A 19,060-nucleotide genomic window follows, 5' to 3' on the forward strand; every position below is an offset into this window, starting at 1 on the left:
CTCTTGCTGAAGGTCATACAGCCTGTAAAAGGCACAGCTAGGATTCAAATTAGGCCTTAGGATTCCAGGATCACAGCCTTTTGTGAGCCCCATAGTGTCCTTATGTAATCTCCGGAGAATAAGTTGCTGACATCTTAAAAGAGACCCACAGGAGAAGCTGTAACTGGAGCTGAGTGTTTACAAGCCTCCACTCATGGCTCACAAGTCCTTCGCTTTTGCTGTTCAGGGTTTCTGGTAAGGTATAGGAACCAGTACCTTCTCTGGAGAGATGGTCTAGTGATTGTGCGTTTCTTTTGCTTAGCAGCTCTTTGCTTTTATCACAAGAGTTGACTCTCTACCAACTTTGTGTATCTGGACTGAACGGAATATGTCAAAAGACATTTTAAAACGAACATGAAATGGGGTAAATAAGCTGGCATTTACTCATGGACGCTATATCAGCTGTTTCTACACTTTGCCCCTCCATTAAATTAACTGCCAGTCTGGGGCCATTAGAACACATCACTTTTCCCTCAATTATAGTCACACACTAACTCCAGGTAGTCTAAGCCTTTCTCATAGAATCCTTTTCAGAAAGGATTGGGAATTTCTTTTCAGTATGGCTCTTCCTTGGTATTCCCATTGTCAGGTCTCTGTGATTTGGAATTTTGGGTTCTGAATATGCCTATCTGAAAGCCAGTTCTGTTGATGATATGTCCCCTAGTATTTGCTTAAGCGAGAGCCCTAGAAATAGAGACATATTGTACTCCTCGCAGAAAGCAGCATTTGTTGCTTGCTTGGGGTTCTTTCTGATTGATGCAAGGGGGCGAGGGAAGAGTTGGCTATGGTTAGGGAGCAGATTTAGAGCGGCTTCTCATTGGAGGGGCTTGCATTCTCTAAGCTGCCAGACACTGCGGGCTCAACCAAGGCGCGGAGGTGCAATTCAGGCTGGTGGAGCAGCGGGGGAAGGCAAGGACAGGCGGGGCTAGTGCGGCTCTGCAGCTGATCACACGCACCAGCACACACACCTCATCCCTGCTGTCTCTGCTTGAGCCTCGCAGCATCCTCCATCCACCCCGGCAACCAAAGCGCGGACATGGAATAGGAGAATCAGAAAGGAAGGCTCAAATGTTTCTATTGCGAGGCACAGGAAGAGCTGGAGCAATGCCAGTGTTTAACCTGAAAGTCTGACCTCGGATAAGCAGCCGCACTGTCTACTGGAAAGAGGGCATCGCGCTCCCAGGAACCCCAGAGTCAGGCTTCTGAGTCAGTCTCTGCTTGGAACACCAGGGTCTTTTGGCGGAGGTTGTGTAGTGCTCCCCCCTCCCTGGGGGTGCGGAGGTTGAGGCACCTGCAGTGGCTCTCACCGTGGAACACCAGGAAAAGTAGGAAGGGGTCAGGCAGCCCTGAGCTCAGGGTGCTTGGCCAAACTGCCTCAGCTCCTTGCCGCGGCTCTGTCTGTCCTCTGCTGCTGGGTGAGTGCCCAGGCTCCCAGTGCTCCCCGGAGTGCCCGAGTGGCCTTCAGGCCCCTGGGGGTCCACACTAAGGCTCCGGTGGCGCACGAGGAAACTCGACCGCCCGCGCACGGCAGGAGTACAGGTCTCTGGAGTCCCGGGAGGGGGATTCTGAGCCAGCTGAGCGTGGGTAGGGGGCGTTGCACCACTGCCCAGCAGACATGCCTCTGGGCGGGATTTTGGCTAAAAGATAGGAGGCGGGAGTGACAAGGGAGGCAGGAGCACTCCGGGGGGGCAGCTGATCAGGGTGAAGCTGGGAGGGGGGAGGGTCTGAACTAAGCAGGTAGGGCAGCTTAGAAGCTTAGGGAGTTGACAGGTGGGGTGGGACTTGCTTGTCAAAGTCGTTAATTTTCAGCAGCCAGTTCAGGGGTGCTGCAAGGTAGTCTGGGTGCTGTAGAAAGGTAAGAGGTGGACCGGGATGCTGGTGGTTGGGAGAGAGAAGCGGGGCCTCAATGAGCTTGGAGGCAAAGTCGCACTTGAGGTCTTACAGCTTGAATCCCTCTTGCCTTAAGTGTTGGGGAACACTTCTGTTTTAACACCGCTCTTGGAAAGAAAGCCTCTGTCCCAGGGGAGGAAAGGTGTCTGCAGGGGTAGAGCTTGCTGCTACCTGCAGGGTGCTCCCCAACCCCCCACCCAGGCGCCTGCTTTCGTCCCCTCCCTCCTGCTTTCGTCCCCTGCCCCCACCCCCTTATTGGTGCTGGTTTGCAGCGCTTGGCTCCTGCGCCTCCGCTTCGTGTTTGAATCTGGCTCGCCCCTCCATATTATGTCTGCACTCCGAAGGAAATTTGGGGACGATTACCAGGTAGTGACCACTTCGTCGAGCGGCTCAGGCTTGCAGCCCCAGGGGCCAGGGCAGGGCCCGCAGCAGCAGCTTGTACCCAAAAAGAAGCGGCAGAGGTTCGTGGACAAGAACGGCCGGTGCAATGTGCAGCATGGCAACCTGGGCAGCGAAACCAGTCGCTACCTCTCGGACCTCTTCACCACCCTGGTGGACCTCAAGTGGCGTTGGAACCTCTTCATCTTCATCCTCACCTATACAGTGGCCTGGCTCTTCATGGCGTCCATGTGGTGGGTGATCGCTTATACCCGGGGCGACCTAAACAAAGCCCACGTCGGCAACTACACTCCCTGTGTGGCCAATGTCTATAACTTCCCCTCTGCCTTCCTCTTTTTCATCGAGACTGAAGCCACCATCGGCTATGGCTACCGCTACATCACCGACAAGTGCCCCGAGGGCATCATTCTTTTCCTCTTCCAATCCATCCTGGGATCCATCGTGGACGCTTTTCTCATAGGCTGCATGTTCATTAAGATGTCCCAGCCCAAGAAGCGCGCTGAGACCCTCATGTTCAGCGAGCATGCGGTGATCTCCATGAGGGATGGAAAACTCACTCTCATGTTCCGGGTGGGCAACCTGCGCAACAGCCACATGGTATCCGCACAGATCCGCTGCAAGCTACTCAAGGTAGGTGCAGCCCTCCCCTTTCCTACCAAGAATGAGCTACTCAGAAACCCAAGATTCCAATCCCTGGGTGCCACTCTGCCCTCTCCTCCGGTTTTCCTTCCACCACAGGTAAACTTCTTTGGAGCAAGGAAGTAGTCAAAAGAACTGGGGATTGATCAGGGGACTTAGTTGCCAGTTCTGATTTTTCCCTTACTTTGATGCTCTCTCTTATGCTCCTCACCTCAGATGCTCTGTAGTGCACCATGATGGTGACACAGAGTGCTGTGGGCTCCAGGAGCTCTGAGGGAGATAGAAGCCCTACTCTCATGCTGCTGCCTTGTCCTGACAGCTCTTTTGGTTTGCTGTCAACTCCTTCTTTCCCTAAACTTAAGGCACCAAAGCTTCTATTTTGAAGAATTGGGTGTTGAAGTTTCCTTCACTTCACTTTGGCGACTGTTTTCAGTGTATCACCTCTCAGTTATACTACCAGGTGGATTACTTTTTAGGACACGGTAATTTAACTGTGGTCTTCTAAAGCAAGCACACACATCCAGGAAGCTGTTAATAAAGTAAAAGACGTGGTTCTTTATAATTGTTATTTTTACTAGTTTCCTTGAGACATATTCCGTGAAATCCTGAGTGCTTTTCCTGTAGTGTCTTGTTAATTTTATTCTTAATTGCCTGATTCTATGAAGCCTTTGCCAATTACAGATTACACTTGAAGCCTTTCAGCATCCATTAAAGAAGGCTGCTTCCTAACACCTTGTTGTAGACATGTAAACAAAGTGCTCAGAGAGTATTTATTAAGAACATGTCCTTGTAGCCCTCAGAAGGCACCACCACAAACAAGAAGGGTCCCTAGTTATTTACCAATTAGAATTTGTGGAGGAAGGGTTGAAGTCTAGTTCTCACAGTCTACAGGTTCCACCTTTCTTAGGGAATTTCCAGAATGGTTTTAAATGTTCGTAATTTTAAAAGATAACTTCAAGTGATTAGTGCACTATTGAAAAAAGACTGCTCTAAAGTTATATAAAGGATCACAGAGCCAGGTTCAAAACTTACAGGTAATGAAAAAACTGCTGATATCCAAGTGGAGGGAAACTTTTGCCTTTGAAATTTCAATATGCTCCATTCAACTATGTTTCATTTTATACAGCTTCAACTTATATATAGTTCAAAGTGTTCTCCCAGGATTAGAAAAAATAATATTTTGCTCTTATGTCACTTTCATTATCACTTATAAAATCTCATCCTAATTATTCTTGACCAACTTGGCCAGTGCAGTGCTTGAATTAAAGCAGTTCACTTGCCCTGTCACTTCTCATCAAGTGAGTATTTCCTGAGCCACACTGGTGCATAAATGGCATTTTTGAAACAAGAGTATACAATTTTCAGCCTAGCTTTCGTGTACGTTTTCATAATGATAGCTATGATTATGTAATTTTAATTGACTATTTTTATAGTACACTTTAACTGTACAGAATTATTACATTTTTAAGGTAGCATTTTGTTTTATCGATGTCTGTTCAAATTAAGTGACTTGGCAGGTCTAAGTAAGTGGATGAGATGTAGCTGTGCTGATGGCAGAGATACTTGTATGTGCTCTCTTCTATATGTGTGGTGAATCCTTCCTCTGCTTGTTTAGGGAGGCCTAGTGGGCAAACAGGAGCAATTTGAGTGTTCCAACAGCCACTGTTAAGGAATCTGTGTGTAGATATCACTTTGAAACTTCCATTAACAATAGTTTATCCTCTTCACAAGAGTTGAAGTTGTTATTCTCTATTTTTTTCAAAACAAACAAAATTGTTATTTTTTACATGCCACTCATTTTAGGTGTTTTGAACATCGCCAAAGTTTATTTTAGCAAATTAAAGATGCAGTTACAAGATTAGTGACACATATGTGTACAATGGATTTGAGGTTCTTGGTCTCGACAGTGGTGCATATACTCTTGGTGATTTTTCTATATAATGTTATGAACCACATTTACCAGAAGAGTGTCTTGAATTAAGAAATAAAATATTATGATATTGGAGCAAGGTGCTATATTGACACAAGGTGATTAAAAATAATGTGACATTCAAATACTGGAGTAGCAGTGATGTGCTGAGATTATGATTTAATAGGAAGACAGCAGTGCTAAAAATCAAAGAACATGTGATAATAAATTTCTGTTGAAAGAAAATTATAGTGAAGTTAATGGAGCTCATTTTAAATTTGTTTGTTTTCTGGTAGCCAAGCTAAATAAAAAGAAATGTAATATTTTTTATCATCTTATTACACTACATTGAAAAGAAGTCATGCTCTACTGAGGAATTAATAACGATGAGCAAAATTAGAGGAGACATTTGCTTTAATGAGTGACCCCTATTTCCTGTTAGAGACACTTGAAGTGACATAAAACAGTCAACTATGATATGGAGAAAAACTAAGTTTTAATATTTGTTATCAATTGTGTATAATATTACCAAATATCAATTCAAATTTTAACCATTTTTAACACTTTAGATGCTATATTTACATATCATCAAAACACAATATAGAGAACTTCCATGTCAATAAAAGCCAGTATATTGTTGAACAATAGCAAGTATAGCACAAATATAATTTCTTATAATTTAATTAACATTTTCCTACTCATATTTTACTTGTTGAATAAAAAGATCCATTATTGGCACAAATATAGCTTTAATGAATCATTGTAAAGTAGTTTCAATTTTGGGGAAGACACTGAGATCAGGATACTGACTTTCTAGTATTGGCTACCATGTAGTTTTTCATGCACAATTCTTTGTAGTTCCCAATTATCTAGTGGAAAGATTATAACTTTTTAATCTAATTTCAATCTTGCATTTCATTTACATGAAGGAAATTTGCATTTAAACTTCACTCCTCAATTTCCTGCTTGAAAACACTGACATTCTTCTGACTAATCATGGTGAGATTCCCTAGCTTTGACTGGAGAGGTCAATATTTTCTTATAAATTAAATAAAAGGTGAAGTGTATAATTTGAAGTTATTTAAAATTTTTACACTCTAATTATAAATAAACCTCTATAAACTATTTTAAGGTAAATATTCCCAATATTTCCCCTCTCGTCATGAAATTAACATTTAGTTAGTTTTTTTTTTTTTTTTTGGTTTTTCAAGACAGGGTTTCTCTGTAGCTTTGGAGGCTGTCCTGGAACTCACTTTGTAGACCAGGCTGGCCTTGAACTCACAGAGATCCGCCTGCCTCTGCCTCCCGAGTGCTGGGATTAAAGGCGTGCGTCACCAATGCCCAGCAACATTTAGTTAGTTTTAAATTTTATTTTACTTAACTTTCTCTCAACCTAAGGAATAGAGATTAATTAATGTCATGGCTTGATAATTTTATGTATTATACTTGATAAGTTTTAATAAAAGTGCCTGGACTAGGGAGTTGAAAACTCTGTGGCCAAGATGGTGGAGCATATAACTTACGATGGGTCTGAAGAGAGTAGAAAGATGACTAACCTCTTCTGCCACTAATAACTGACTGACCTTATTAGAGGAAGAATAAAATGATCTCTCATGGACTGTTCATGAATTTATAGTTTATTATTCAAATACTGTCCTTTACACTCAAATATTTTTAAAATATAAACAAAAAGGGCAACTATTATAGCCACACTTGAAAAGAGGTAAGCAGAGCTTCCTCATGGAAACAATTCTTACTCCCTCATATTTCTATCATTACCAACAGTTCTTGTCTTCCTTGGGAGACCCTACACAGCTTTTAACTTTCATTCATTAAAAGGTATTAGGGAATATTCCTTTCTTCCCTTACCATCAGATACATTGTCTATGTACACTGCTTCTATTTTTCATTTATATAGCTAATCAAAATTTGATGCTGTTTGGTTTCTGCAATAGGAGTGTGATCATGTTCAGATGCAACAGAAAATAATATTAAAGTCTGCTCTTTGCTCTCTTCTTAGTGCTGGGAACCTAAAGTCTCATATATGCCAGCAAGTCTCTGCCATGGAGACACAATTTTGGCCAAACTTATAATTATTATTGTTACCATTACTAATTATTACTATTATTATTTCATCACTGCAGGATATCTACCCCAATGACTACCCACACTGGGAAATTATTCCACCACTGAGATACATCCCCAGTACTGTTCCAAGCATTTTATTAGTCAGTAACCACAATGACACATGGATTTTCTCATAAGTGTATTGATTTGTCTTTATCTTGCACTTAAATGCAGTTTTGCTTTTCACTGTATATAACTTCATCTTGTCTGCATGCTCACTTTTTCAAATAGATCTTTGTTTAAGCCTTCCCTCATACCATCACTTTCTTTTAAATGCATCAGTCCACAAATTTGAGTATATCTTAATATGATGAAAGCTTTATACCAAACTACTTGAGATGTCAGCGATGGAGTATCTCATAACTGCTGGGAGCCAGACTTGATGTTATGTGTTTTAGATAGGCTCATCATAACCCTCAAAATAGTGCAGTAGCTATTTATTTATTTATTTATTTATTTATTTATTTATTTATTCTTTGGTTTTTACGAGACAGGGTTTCTCTGTATTGTTTTGGAGGCTGTCGGTCCAGCCCGGCCTCGAACTCACAGAGATCCGCCTGCCTCTGCCTCCCGAGTGCTGGGATTAAAGGCATGCGGCACCACCGCCCGGCTAGTAGCTATTTATTTTAACCTTGCTTCCTTTGCCACATGAATGATGTTTCCCTAATAGGTACCAACCTTGGGTTATTTCTAAAATCTGTAGTTATTATTACTTTTTACTGTAATAGTAATACTTTTTTGGTTTTTATTTTAAATATGGCACTTAAAGAGTATGGGGTTCCTTGTATTCTTAAAGTGTGAAGACAAGTAAGGGATGTAAAACCCCACAAGCAAACAGCAGTAGGTAAGAACAAATGATAAAAGGAAGCAGGAAAAGGCATTTCATGGACTGAAGGGTGTTGTTGAGTAGGAAAGTAATGTACAAACAGGGATACAGATCCTGCCTGTAGTTATTATAAAGTGAACAAAAGGCCCCCATAGTGACACAAAGCAGAGCTTTCATTTGAACAGTACAAAAGCCTTACACAATTTATTACAAGAGAAATTACATTTCATCTTAATAAGGTACATTTCTTTCATAAAATGGACATTTTATGGGTTAATTAGCTTAGCATTAAAAGGGAAACTTTATTTTAGACATGGCATTGACTTTAATAATTCTACATGAGCTAAAATTTCAAGCTTTCATCATCCAAATAAATGTACAAAGTTCTATCAGAGTCCAGATAAATTTTGGGTCTGTATGCCTCTCTAACTACCTTAAATTTGGACCTGTAGGTCATAGGTTTAGTCATAATTGCTTTGAGTACAGAGGCAGTTTAGTTCCTGGTCTTAGTGCTTGTCCTAGACATAGTTCCTACATTTATCTTTAAGATATTACTCTGACTATATTCTATGTATTTCTCTTTGTGACATCACCATATACTTGGTGTATATAAATTCATACATATGACACGACACATTTAAAGATAAATGAAACTCCAGTCATAAAAACAGAAGTGGCAGGAAAGACTATTTTGTCCTCTCCGTCTTATCACTAACTATACAGTACCTTATCAGCTGACAGTTGAGGGAAGTGGCAAATATGGCCAGGAACTAGACCATGGCAGAATTTGGTGATTATGCGTGGGCACAGTTATAATTCCTGTGCCCAGACTCAAGGTGGGACAGAATATAATTACAGGTCAAAGATGGGAGGACAGGAAGATTCTAGGCAGTGAGGCCCTGGAGAACGAATATGGGCAATTGGCCATATAATGCCCAGAATGACAAAGGCTTAGTGTAGGTCTGTTTATGTATGCAAGTTTAGTGATATAATGTTTATGAGTATATATCTTCAATTATTTTTGTTTGTCACACTGAAAGTAAATTATTTGTTTAAAAGTACCTGAATATGATGTTCCCTTCTGAACACATGTGATTTTTTTGCTTTTTTTCTATCTGCATTAAAAATGTACTTCATTAGCTATACTTTTGTGGAAACTGAGAGGACACAAAGTCATTGGATAATAATAGATTTTTTTGAAAGTCAAAAACATAAGTCAACAATTACACAAAACCCTTAAAATACTTTCAAAGATATCTTTTCATTAAACACCAATCCTGTTATTTGTTACTTAGATGTTTAGTATGAATAGTAACTTAGAAGTTATTGCTACAATTAAAATTATTTCAAACATCCAAGTTCATATGAACAATTAGTAAGCCTTAGAGATCCTCAATCTTTCCTCTAACTCAAAACCTTTTGCTTTAGTATTAGCAACTAGCTTGGCTTTGGGATGCTAGAGCAGTATTTAGTATTGTTCTATGATTCCACGAAATCAAAGTTCAGTTGTTTGTAAACCTTTTCATATCAGAGTTTCATCAACTTATCTTCTCACTTGTTTAGAATTACCCATTTTCCATTGCTTTTATCCTCCTACCTTTATTTATTTTCTCACTAATTCTATAGCTTTGATGAATTTTATAATCTGTATTTTTACTTTAAATATTTTACTATATCCATCTAAATTTTTAGCAGCTGTTTGTATCTGAATGCAATGTGGCTTTTTGTCTAACCAGACCCCTGTTTCACATTATATTCTGTGTAATAATCATGGTCTATGCTTCCTTTGAAATAGGAAAATTGTAGAGTTGCAGGATCTAAATACACTAGCCACAAACACTCTATTAATGGCATCCTCTGAACTCTTATAATGACATAATTAAAAATTATTTTTACCTGAAAGGATTCTGCCTATTATTAAATCTCTACATTAAGCAATGTAGTTGTTACCAATACACGACAGGAAGCTGTGGGATATAAGTGTTACTCATTTATCACGTAGTCACAATGTAGAGTACAGCATACTTTTATAAGGTTATTTACAGGATTATCTTTTCCTGTTTACCCTTATTTTCCATATGCATGTGAAAGTCACAGTTCTTTAAACAAAAAGTACCAACTTCTCTGCTCCCACTTTTATTTTTACTTTGTTAACTTTGTTCTGGAAAATCTTGGGACATATACCAGAATCAGGAGCTCCTAGATTACAGTTGTCAGAAATCCAGATAGAATGTGTTTGCTCTGAGAATGCAGGTGGTAGGCACCTACATTTTCTGCAGTCTTGAAAGTGTTTGGTTGATCAGTGATAGCAGAACTTCACTTTGGTTAGCAGTTCAGGCTTCAGAGAGGTCCAGCCTTCCAAACACCCTCTTCTCTGACAGCATGTGTTTCACTTTTGACCGGCACCAAAGCCTTCCATCTGGTTCTAGCTATTAATAGACCTCTTAGACTAGTACCAAGTCAAAAAGGCAAACAACATTCAGGAAATTAATGCATTTCTAGTCTAAATGTCTGATGTCCTGACATAAATGACAAAGACATGGATGATAAATTTGGAAATATGTGTGAGGTATCTCAGGTAATTATGCAGTATATTGTATAGTGCCTGCTGGGAAACATTTTTGGTAGCATGGGAGGGGTATCACTGATACTGCAAGAAACAGGGGAAGCACCTTCCAAAGAAATGAAGCTATTAACCCTTTCTCCATAATGTCACACAGTAGGGTCATCTGAATGAGACATAGGGTTGTCAGGACACTCAGTCTCCATTGGCAGGAAGTAGATTAAAGGGCATTAATTTGACTATAAGAAACAAGCATTTCAAAAATGAAGACATGTTGAGTCTGTATGGAATGGACGTATGCACATCTGAATATTATTTGCCTATATCTTAATATACCACCTTACTAAAAAATGAGATATTTCCAATTCAGGCATACTTATCTCCTTGTTGTCTGGCTGTGCTTAGTCCACTTCTTTTCTTCAGTTATTCAAAGGTTAGGACATATTGGGCATAAAACTTACTCTAAAGCCACTGGTATGAATAACAAATTTATCAAAAACTAGGCACATTTTAATTTTAGTATACCATATGATAATAAAAAAATTATCTTCTTTGGAGAAATATTACCCTCCTCAATGAGAGTTTAAAGACATTGCCCACACTGTAGTACAGAAACAGGGAAGGGACACAAATTATAGTTATTAATTACAGATTTCAGAATATCACCTTCTGCTTGTATAGCACCTGTTGCTTCTTAGGTTGGAGAAACATGAAGTGGACTCTGTCTTTGTCCTTGTTTTCTGTTTTTCAGTCATTATTTTCAAATATGACTTAATATTACAGCTGGCAGTGGGGAAGTTTTTAGTCCCACTCTTATTTTATTAACTTGGCAATATGTTGAGGCGATAGGTGCCTGGAAAAAGCCTCAAACAGGTTTTATTTTTGTGCTGGCCTGACTTGAAAATACCAATTGCTTTCTAATGTCTAGAGATGAGGTTTTGGTTTTTGGATAATGAGTTTTTCCCAGAGATTAAAAGCAAAAATGTAATAAGGAATCATTTCTTCCCCTTTTCCTTTCTCCTTTTCTTCTACTTTTACATTCTACTTGCAGAAGAAAAGTGATCTCTATGTTTTTCATGAATATTCTCCCACACAAGTAAAAATTTCCAGTATTACCAATTGTAATTGGAGCTTCTCAAATGAATCAGCTTAGCTTTTGAAGTCCTGTATGGAAATTATAACCATGATAAACCACCACTGATTCAAAACCACTCAGGGAAGTTTTTTTTTTCAGGAAACAGACTATTCAACAACTCTTTAGAATTGCCAGCCTCATTTACCAAACATGAAATCCAATATATTTATTCCAAATGAAAATAAGATTTCTGTCTTTAAATAAAGAGTTTGTCTTTGGGCAAACCCATGATCTAGATTCATTTTCATGTGTTAAATTATTTGATGAAGGGTATTAAAATATACTGAACATTTCCCAGTCCTATTTGACCACTGCGATAGAAGTATTCCCACGGTTGTTGTTTTTTTCTGTATAAGTCTCTCTTTTTGTCTTTGTTATTTATGTTAAATCTAAATATTTGCTTGTACAGCTGTTATGTGTAATAGATATGCTAAACAAAATGGAAACAAATGGAGCATAAAGAATGAGTAAGTCTACTTTAATCATTTTCTGATATTGCATTTTCATTCACAGTCTTAGAATGTATCTGGTTTGTTGAATGAAGCTTTAGAGTGATTATATTGAAACAAAATACCAGTATCCCATGGGATTTTTAATGAACAATTTGTCAAAGACAGCTATCTTAAAATTCTATTTTGTTTTAAAAAGTTCAATAAGGCATTTGGCTATATTTTAAAATTCATAAATAGAACAGTAGAGAATTATAATAAGGTTATTATTATTAGGAGATGAAAACTATGAACTAATAGCATATGCCTATTAAGACTATCACAACTCAGTGTGATAGTGTCTCTTTTGTTTTTTATCTGTGTGTTGCTTTACTAAATTCCTGAAATAAAAGCAATTATTCATTTTTCTTTTCAAGATAACAAATCTCTTCTTAAAACATGCTCAGCATTTTTTTCACAGTCTCCAGTGGAAGTGCAAATTTATTTGCTTTCTAAGAGAAGACAATTCTAGCATGCAATTGGTTATCATGAAGGGATTTCTTTCAAACAGTGTTCGCATACACACTCAGTTCCATAGTTGTGTTCACAGCCATTGTTACAGCAACTATTTCCTCCAAAGCTCAGGAGTTAGGGACTGGTAATTATAGCAAATTGTTTATTATAAATTATGTATGTATGTTCTGCATGAGCTATGTGGGATTTCAGCCAGTTTCATAAAATATGGCTGTATAATGATTTGTTTGGATTACATTGCTGATGATTGATTGTGCAGAATGTTGGCAATAATGTGAATGATCGCTGGCTTACCTTGAAATTGTCAGTACAAGTAGTGATTTTTTTCTCTTTTTCTGTGTGCTTGTCTAGTCTCGGCAGACACCTGAGGGTGAATTCCTTCCCCTTGACCAACTTGAACTGGATGTAGGTTTTAGTACAGGGGCAGATCAACTTTTTCTTGTGTCCCCTCTCACAATTTGCCACGTGATCGATGCCAAAAGCCCCTTTTATGACCTATCCCAGCGAAGCATGCAAACTGAACAATTCGAGGTTGTCGTCATCCTAGAAGGCATCGTGGAAACCACGGGTGAGTAAAAACACAAATATATGGCATCAAATTTTTCATTTAGAATTCTCTACAATGTTACTTGCAATAACTGGCCTTATGTCGCAGTTGACAGGCATGAAAGTAAACACATGTCACTTAACATCCTGATAACACAAAATAGATACAATTGAAGTTTTCTTTTTTGGTGGTTATGTTCCTGGTATTAACCCAGGAATAGTGGTTAAAACTAAATTGAGATAATGGGCGAGTTTCTTGATGAAGCTCTGACATCTGTTATGTGGAGTCTCAGGGTAAAGTGTCCTCCAAGTTTGTGTGTGCACACAGAAGCAATGCTGTTGTTTCAGAGTTGAGCAACAATTTTCATATCTAAACATTGATTAGAGCTTTCTTCTTAAAACAGGACTTTTGTTTTTGTGCTTCAGATTGCTTAGTTCTTAAGCATCCAATGCCATCAAAAGTATATTGCTACTCACTGAGGAGCGTTAGGCAGGCAAAGAAAAGAACCGATAAATGTAAGTGTATCATTTGTGCCATAAGTATTCAGTGAAGTTTAGAACCTGCTGAATGCTTGAGACTAATGATACATGACTATCTACATACTTTTTGTGTGCATGAGCAGATATATGTGTATGCAACTTGGCTTTTGCATTTTCTTCAAGTGATAAAGAAGCAAGACCTATTACAGGTTTTCTCTTTATTATTTTTTGGACCATTACAAAGAAACAGTAACTGTTAAAGCATGCCAATACTGCAATTAGCATTGTCAAAACTATAAACTCAAGATTCATACTAGGGTACCTTTGATTTTGATAGTACCACTTGTCCAAGGAGTAGGCAGGTAGCTGCCTCCTTTTTTTTTTTTTTTTTGTTCTTTTTGGTTTTTCGAGATAGGGTTTCTCTTCATTGTTTTGGAGGCTGTCCTGGGACTCGCTCTGTAGACCAGGCTGGCCTCAAACTCACAGAGATCCGCCTGCCTCTGCCTCCTGAGTGCTGGGATTAAAGGCGTGCGTCACCGGCTGGCTGCCTTCTTTAATATCTGTGGTATAGTGACTGTTTGAAATTAGGCAAGGTACCATTTGCCTCTAAACTGCACCATTTCTTTTTTTAAAATGAGGAAAATACAATGACCAACTCACAACTGCTGTTTAACAATGCCTTTGTTATTAATGCTTATCTTAAGATTAAGATTTTTGAAAAGAAGTGACAAAAGATTTATTAAATCAATTAGGTCAGAAATTTGACTTCTGTGTGTTTTATGATTTACATTCCCCACTCTGTTTTTATTTTGGAATCAAATAGTGGTAGTATTCTTATGAAGTAATTTACTAAATAAGGAACCAATTTAAAGTTACTTCACATGCCAATATTTGTATATCATTTATCACAATAAAATGTAATATTACAGCTTAAAGACAGATGCCACATTTTACCTATTGCTTATGTATTTCTTAATTGATTATTGTCATAGTAATTGAGATAAGTGAATTATTCCTTTTCTTGGCAATGTTAAAAATCTTCCATTAATTCCCCTACCTATTTAAATGTGTAATCATTCATCCCTGATTTCCCACCCTAATCACTGCAATTTTAAAGCACAAGAACATTTCTCTGCAAAGTCAGTTTAAAGATGAAATCCTTCGTTTTTGTTTGCGTTTTTGAGATTTACTTAATTTTTAATTCTATGTAGCTTTGTTTGTTCATGTATGTTCCCTCAGAGGCCAGAATATAGTGTCTGATCTTCTGGAGCTGGAGTTACAGGCAGTGGTGAGACACATATCTTGGTACAGGGAATGTAGTTAAGGTCCTGTGCGAGATCAGTAAATTCTTTTAATTCCTGTGTCATCTCTCCATCCCTTTATTTTGTGTTTCTTTACCTTGTTATATTTGAAAAATCTAGACGAGGTTATCTATATATTAGTTCTATTTTTGCGTGATCTTCACATAATCATCAGTTGTTTTGAGATGTGTGTATGTGTGTGTGTATGTGTAAAATGATGTCTTTTGTTATTGTTTTTATATCAATATCTTAAGGACAAATGCTGAAACATGTCACTTTGTAATTTTAGCTGTATTTCAGAGAGTCTTGATTAGTAAATGGTGCTGTTTAAGGTCAGATGCAATTCTGTAACATCAATTATTCATTAGTGTTATTGATTTTATTTTGATGACATTCTTCACTCTTCCATTTTTATTCTGTCTCTTTTGCTGAAAGTCAACTGGCAGAAAATGCTTTGCACAGGCAATGTGAACCTGGGTGGACACTGAATTACTTACTGACAGACCGCTTTTCATGGCAAAAGGCATACATTCTTCTTCCTTTAAAAAAATCTCTTAGTTAAGCAAAATACAAAGTGAAAGCACTGCTTGTTATACATTCTTTATGGGAAACTCATTTATCCACCTGATTTTTTTTATATACCTGACACAGCTAACAGAATCTTATACTGTTCTCATTCTGTAAAACCTGCTTCCAGCCCCTATGTTCAAGATTGATCAAAATAACACATTTTTGTTTTCACTTGACCATTTAATACTTTTATTAAAATATACTCAGTTTTTCTCATGAATGAGTTTTGCCCCATATGACTCCATCCACAATAAACAAAAGTGTTCTCATGTCATTTATTTAGGGGAACAAGGCAGATGGGGTCAGGATGATTTATGAGGCAAGAAAATGATTTTTTCTCCAGTTTTTGGTTACAGAGCCTTGGGATTAAAGTTGTGCTTGGTGTAACTTTCCATCAGGTTTGAAATTAAAGAATCAACATTTGTGTCATTCATTTACTTTCCATGTAAGTGTTTATTGAATATGTGTTATATATGCTTGCAGGAATCTGAGAGACCAAAGGTATAATGGTGACTGTTCTTCCTGGGGTTTTTAATTGTAAGTGATAGAGACATACTACTAAAAACAAAAATAAGCAAAATGTTATCATTGTCAAGAAATGACTAAAATCTATCAGAAACCAAACCCCTCTTCCCTACTCCAAAGTCATCTGTTGGTGGGTGATGTTGATGACTAAATATTGCTTTAGGTTGATGCTCAGAAAATCTTCTAAGGGAGGGGATGCTTAAGCCAAATCTCAGCTGGCTGATCTATCTAAGGACAGAATATGACAGATCCTCACAAAGAGCTCCTGCAAAGGCCTGAATGCTGAATAAGCTGGATTTGTTTTGGTAGCCAAGATAAAGCTGTGGTTGGAGTAAGAGCTAACAATGTCGGGTGTAAAGAGAAAAGTTAAAGAGGAGGTCTAGCCTTCACTAAAAGGGTATTGCTTCATTGAATGCAAGCATTCGGTGTTATTTAGAAAGAGGAGTGATCATTTAATCAACTCAGCTTTCATATGACGAAAAAAATTCATTTTCCCCACAGACATGTAGTTTCTTTAGAAGTGACTAACTAATGTCTTGGAAATGTATGCAATTCTAGACGGTTCCTTCCTTCCTGACACTCATCTTTACCTTCTGCCTCCTGTGCAGCCCCACTCCATAACTGGTCACTTCAAGACAATCCTTTACTAAGAATTTTAAAATTTCATGTTGTTTTTGCTTGTTCCTGATCCTGGGGTGTCAGCAGGAATGGAGAGGGGCCACGAGGTAAGAAAGCAGAGGCTTCCTAATTTGCAGATTGGGTTAGCTAAGCAGCCTAGGGTTTCTAAATTAATCTTTTCCCTTCAGAGACTGTTGCTCTGCTTAACTGAAATGTGTCAGGCTCCCATGCATGCCACAGTCTGCCTGGGTTTCAGCAATAGCCTTTGTATCTTCATCACAGCAAGGTCCTGCTGTAGGATATACCTCTAACTTCTGTCCTCTTCACTGCTTCTCCCAGGAGAGTGAGCACTGCTGGACACAAACAAAGCACTGCGGATTTGGCTCATTAGAACTGAATGCTTTCAGGCTTCAATCTGGTTTCTGCTGCTATTTGGCAGTCTTTTTAATTGTCTTTTCTGTAATCTCAAGCTCAGTCCCCATGGGATCTATTTTAGACCTTTCCTCTGTCTCCATGCCCCCAGTCCCAGCTGTCACATCCCTTTCTTGGCATGTCATCTTTCCACCTATTCTATTAAAAACTAGATGACACTTCAGTTTTTGTACATTTCTTTGCTTTCACCCCTTTCTCACAGTTATGTTCTGTTCTTTCCTGGTACTTTTAACGAAGGCTGTCATTTCTTGTTTTCTTTTTGTCTATACTTTTTCTTTTTTGAGACAGCTTCATATTCTCTAACCAGGCTGGCCTGGCACCCATGGAAGTCTTGTCTCAGCCTCCCAAGTGCTGCTCTAACCTGTGTGAGATAGCACATCTGGCTTAGTTATGCTCCTTAAGCATTGCTACCTACCCCCAGGGTATCCTATTTAGTACCTACCACTAAAGTATCACATTCGGTTCCTGCTGCCATCTTCCCATTGATCCATTTTCTGTGATCTAAAATCTCAATTCTTTCCTCATGAGAGAAACACCATCATTCTTCCATTTATACTTTGAAGATTTTTTTCCTGAGCTTCAGAGGCATGACATTCTCCCCACACATCTTTGTCTTTCTTCTTTTTGGTATTTCTGATCATTCCTTATGTCTTTCAGTCCTTCATCTTGGTCTGTGTCATCTGATTCTCCCAAGCTCCCTGACCTTGCTTAGTGACTTTTTTCATCATCTGTAAAATTTGTTTACATAACAGCCACAGTTTCTCCTCCTTCCTTCCCCCAGGTTACTTTTTCTACCTCCCTTTGTCCTTCCCATCCACTCCTCCTCCATCTCCATTCAGATGGGGTAAGACCTCCCATGGGAATCAACAAAGCATGGCATATCAAGTTGAAGCAGGACAAACTCCCCACCCACACATACATAAATGGTCAACAAGGCATCCCACCATAGGAAATATGTTCCAAAATGCCTGGTCCCTCTGCTAGGAGCCCCACAAAAGAACAAACTACACAACGGTCACCCAGATAGGGTTTTTTTTTTGTTTATGTTTTTAAACTCAGTTATAGCTATCCCTACTCTACTATTCATGTCTAACTAAGAAATCTTGCAGTCAGGTTTTTTTGTATATTCTATTAATTCCACATCGTTTTCTACTTACATGCTGTCATTTTAATTCAGAGTTTCCTTTTCCCAGTATCATGTCATCTTTTTATCTTCCAGTTACAATGAATTTTATTTTGGATCGTTTATCTGTTTTACTAACATTTTTATCACAGACCATCCCTTTCCTTTTCATATCCAGATAATTTATTCATTGCACTAATAAATCTTAAGAACTTATTATTCTGGACCCTAGAAAACATAAATTTGAAAAGCAAAACTCCTGCTCTTCTGGCTTCTTCTTTGAATGCAAGAAACAGGAGGAAATGCCTCATCTCAGCAAGTGGAAAGTGCTGTGAAAACCAGTATTGATGGGCAGGAGGTATTGGGAATGCAAAGCCAGAAGGCTACCGTGAAAAGTAGACAGCTGCACTTTGAGAAAAGGAAATCTCTCTGATACGGTGACTGTGAGTAGAGGGGCCAACTGGTGGGAGTGTTCCCAGGCAGATGCTTCTGTTCTTAGTAATGTCTGTTTTGTTTCTGTGTGGTTACCTGCTTCCTCCTGTTTAGGCATACACCACAATGATACTCTGAAATCATAGTTGCTCAGATGAACATTTAGCTCCTGTAGGATCTCTACTCACTAGCAGATGGTATATGACAGCCTAGTACATGTGCCTAAGACCAACTTTTATTACTTGCTTCTGTTCAAAAATCCTAACAACAGTTGATATGAAAACACACATATTATTGTTGCTGTTTTTGGAGAAACTAGATTGTGCCTCTTCCTCTAAAGATCATGCATTAACACTCACTTTTGCCCCTCACGTTTGTGATCACTCTAATATTCATTGCGTAGGTTGGCATTTCTGCCTTCCTCAAGACCCCAAGAGCAGCAGAGGCTTTGAGTTTTTCGTGTGCACTTTAGCCCCTAATTTCTTTTACTAGGCCATTAAACCTTATGAACAGTGCAAGGCTTATTATTTAAATAATTCTTTCA

At 38.7% G+C, this 19,060-nt stretch overlaps 1 protein-coding gene across 3 annotated transcripts in view; it reads left to right on the forward strand.

Annotated features, from left to right (window-relative positions):
* The first annotated feature begins 863 nt into the window (after positions 1–863).
* Kcnj3 (potassium inwardly rectifying channel subfamily J member 3) overlaps positions 864–19,060 on the forward strand; it is a 147,995-nt gene continuing 129,798 nt past the window's right edge. The window contains exons 1-2 of one of the 3 annotated variants that reach the window (XM_040745361.1): positions 878–2,958; positions 12,841–13,057. In XM_040745361.1, the coding sequence (XP_040601295.1) occupies positions 2,257–2,958; positions 12,841–13,057 (919 nt within the window). In that variant the 5' untranslated portion in view covers positions 878–2,256. Of the gene's footprint in view, positions 2,959–12,840; positions 13,058–19,060 lie in introns of all 3 variants that reach the window. The other 2 variants (XM_040745360.1, XM_040745363.1) reach the window with 2 other exon arrangements.

This window comes from Mesocricetus auratus, unplaced genomic scaffold (genome assembly GCF_017639785.1).
Source record: "Mesocricetus auratus isolate SY011 unplaced genomic scaffold, BCM_Maur_2.0 Super-Scaffold_100004, whole genome shotgun sequence".
Taxonomy (NCBI): Eukaryota; Metazoa; Chordata; class Mammalia; order Rodentia; family Cricetidae; genus Mesocricetus; species Mesocricetus auratus.